Raw genomic sequence first — 3,278 nt, 5'->3', positions numbered from 1 at the left:
TGACCTCTTTTCCATACGACATTATATGCATACGTGTCATTTTTCACTTTTTCGGCACTGGGATTTATTTAATTTTTTCGATTATTTTATTTCTGATTAGACACCGAAAAAAAAAAATACAATCATTTTGCCAGTTCAATAAAATTGGAAAAGAAACAAATATTAACTCCAAAATCTGTCTTTTTTTTTTTAATCTTTTTGTCTTTTTGTTTTAATCTTTTTTTTTTTTTCTATTTTCTTCTTCTTAGATGAGCTCTTACGGCCAGAAAACTAAGCCAGGACGGCAAAGGCTTAAGCGAAAAGAATACATTTTGCCAGGTCAATATATATATTTTTCTTTCATAACTAATCTCATGTTTTCTCACTATGCAGGTTTATTTTTTAATTTATTTTAATCCTTAGTTAAACATAATGTCAGCACCTTCACTAGAAAATATAATAAAAATATCCATATATGTAAGAATGAAAAATTAAATCACAAACTAATATGTATGCTGATTTAATTCAGAGTGATGCTACTTGACGGAACAAAAAGTAGGAAAAAAATCTAGCTTCGATTTTGAAAGAGTTTGTATAATACCGTGCTTAGTTAGGGTAACTTTTTTTTTTTTTTTTTGGGTGAGGATGACTGTATTTCACCTCATTTCCCCTACTAAGGCTCGAACTTAGTACTTGGCCCTAAGAAGACAATGCTCTTACTATATGAACTAAGTCTTCGCTTCCACTTAATTTGGATACTTAGTTAGGATATCTACTGATGTGTCACCAATTATTTAATATTATGTATATGGTATTAATTAATTTTATTATCAATTATTAACCTACTACTTTTAAAATTTCTCAATAAATGATATATAAGATGCTATATCAATAAGTATCTCAATTGAGTATCCAAAGTGAATAAGAACAATATTACTGCTTTAATTCATATATCTTGATCTTTCAATTTTTTCTTTCTTTTCTGTTTAACCCATTTTTCTTATTCTCCTTTTTGGTTTCTAGGTTCTGAGGTGATTGGTAAGAGTGGTTCGATTCTTACTTATCAAAAGAAAAAACTCGAAGATGTACGGATTTGAGCTCTTTCTATTATTGATATTAGATACATGTCATTTACAAATTTTTACCACTATGATTAAATCTATTTTTGATTTTCAGATTGGTTAGTAGTAATAAATATCCCAAAATTTTATCCAAAAATAATTGGGCATGTGATGTATGATTCATCAAAATAGTTGATAAATCTTATAGGTCCCAAGTAAATTAGTTATAATATCTCACTATCCAAACAAATACTACATCATTTAGGATCAAAGTTTGGGATAGAAAAAAAAATATTTTGCTTGAAAATTATTTTTGATTTTGTCCAGTCGGGTATAATTTTCGGACACTGTTGTAGTGCTCTTTGTAATGTATTTTGAGATAAATTCAGTACATTGTCTTACATTTGTGCAGCTACCTGCAAAGTGCATTTCGCGCATCATTTCTCTTACGACACCTCGCGATGCAAGTAGGTTGGCACTGGTATGTCCCGCCTTCAGATCGGCTGCGGATTCAGATTCCGTATGGGAGAAGTTTTTGCCGTCCGATTACGAAGGGTTCATTTCGAACTCATCTTTGATCGACAAGAAGAAGAAGGATCTTTATTTTCATCTATGTCGCAACCCCATCCTCTTCGACAATAATACCGCGAGCTTTGGGCTAGAGCAAGAGAGTGGTAAAAAATGTTACATGGCTGGTGCAAAATGGATTTATGAAAATTCGGGAATTTCACACCGAGATTGCGAAATGATTCCTTCATCAGCTGGATCTAGGTTTCCTGAAGTGATTGAACTTAAGCTTATGTCGAGTTTAGAAATCGAAGCAAGATTTGGTACAACAATTTTTTCACCCAAAACCAATTATGCCGCTTACTTTGTGTTCAAGTTTGCGGAATTCAGAGAAGGGCCTGAAACTAGTCCTATAGATTTTGAAGTCTATTTTGATGGAAGCCATAATGGCAAAAAGCGTAGAGAGTTTCTTGATCCTCAACTATCTCAAGACCGAGGAAATAGGTGGATAGAGATTAAGATGGGTGAGTTCTCTATTGAAAATGGAGATGAAGGAACAGTAGTTTGTAGGCTGTCCGAACCAGAACCCTTATCTAAGCGTGGCACTATTATTTTCCAAGGTATTGAGGTTAGGCCTGAATATGGCAGGTAAATGCAATTAACATTTTAAGGGTGTATCAATCGTCTACCCTAAATTAACAAAAGTTATTTACCGACCACTAAACCGTTAGCTGTCGTTTGAAAATTAACGGAACTGTGGTGAATTGACGATTTTACCCTTGAAAATTATCACTTGTATATCCTTAAAGTCTATTATTATCACTTATATACTCTTAAATTATCACTTATATCATATGAAATGACTAGATTACCCTTTTGACGTCATCATGTTTAAACGGCAACTAACGGTTTGGTGGACGACAGATACATTTTGTCAACTTAGGGTGAACGACTGATATACCCTGAAAGTGTTGTAGTAAGTTTGATAACGGAGTAAACTAAGGGTATACAATTGATAATTTCCCTAATATTAATTGGGTTCATTATTGACATGACTTAAAAGTGTTTGATTTACTCTTAAGTATAAGAGTGTCTAGTTATAATATATCTTGGTGAGTCCAGGATCGATCCACAGAGAAAAGATTTAATTTGTTTCTTTTATTTTATCTAAAATTTGAAAATAAAACTTAAATATAAATAACTTAATTTAAATAAAATTATGAAATTGAATTAGTTAGGGTTGTGGATTCACTCTTAGTTGTAAATAAAACTTAATAAATTCTTTTTGCCATTTTTTTTAGATTTATTGCCCAAAAGATTAATTATATAAATTATTATTATTTTCCCTTTAATTTTATGATGGATTAAGTATTCATTGTGTCAAAATTTAATTTGTCTACAATAAGTCAAAATACCATTTTACCACACCTTATATTAAGATAAAAAGAATTTATTGTGCCAAACTCTCTTGTTTGTCTACAATAAATCAAAATTTCATAATATAAAATATGTATAAAATTAAATAGAAAATAACTTAATTTATAAAATTAAAAATAAAATTTGATTAAATCATATTTATTTCCTAAGAGTTTCACCTTCCCCTAACTATTAATATTTAGCTAAACCTATTTTTAATAAAGGAAATTACTAAAATTGAAAAACACATAATTAAAAATGGAATTTGAAAATTAAAATAAATCTAATTTTATTGATTGAAAATAAATTACAAAG

General features: G+C 30.0%; 1 protein-coding gene across 1 annotated transcript; it reads left to right on the top strand.

Moving 5' to 3' along the window:
* The first annotated feature begins 248 nt into the window (after positions 1-248).
* LOC18041970 (putative F-box protein PP2-B12) lies at positions 249-2,199 on the top strand. The gene is made up of 3 exons (XM_024185079.1): positions 249-318; positions 1,003-1,064; positions 1,453-2,199. Exons 1-3 carry the CDS (start codon positions 249-251, stop codon positions 2,197-2,199), a joined length of 879 nt encoding a protein of 292 aa, XP_024040847.1.
* The last annotated feature ends 1,079 nt before the right edge of the window (positions 2,200-3,278 follow it).

This window comes from Citrus clementina, unplaced genomic scaffold, assembly GCF_000493195.1.
Source record: "Citrus clementina cultivar Clemenules unplaced genomic scaffold, Citrus_clementina_v1.0 scaffold_5, whole genome shotgun sequence".
In the NCBI taxonomy this organism is placed as follows: Eukaryota; Viridiplantae; Streptophyta; class Magnoliopsida; order Sapindales; family Rutaceae; genus Citrus; species Citrus x clementina.
This window is presented reverse-complemented; position numbering and strand designations above follow the sequence as displayed.

What these genes read in the sequence shown, in the direction of transcription:
- LOC18041970 (XM_024185079.1), top strand. Translation starts at nt 249, where the DNA reads ATGAGCTCTTACGGCCAGAAAACTAAGCCAGGACGGCAAAGGCTTAAG. An exon ending in AAAAGAATACATTTTGCCAG is followed by an intron (nt 319 to 1,002) that starts GTCAATATATAT and finishes TTTGGTTTCTAG; the next exon opens with GTTCTGAGGTGATTGGTAAG. An exon ending in AAAAGAAAAAACTCGAAGAT is followed by an intron (nt 1,065 to 1,452) that starts GTACGGATTTGA and finishes ACATTTGTGCAG; the next exon opens with CTACCTGCAAAGTGCATTTC.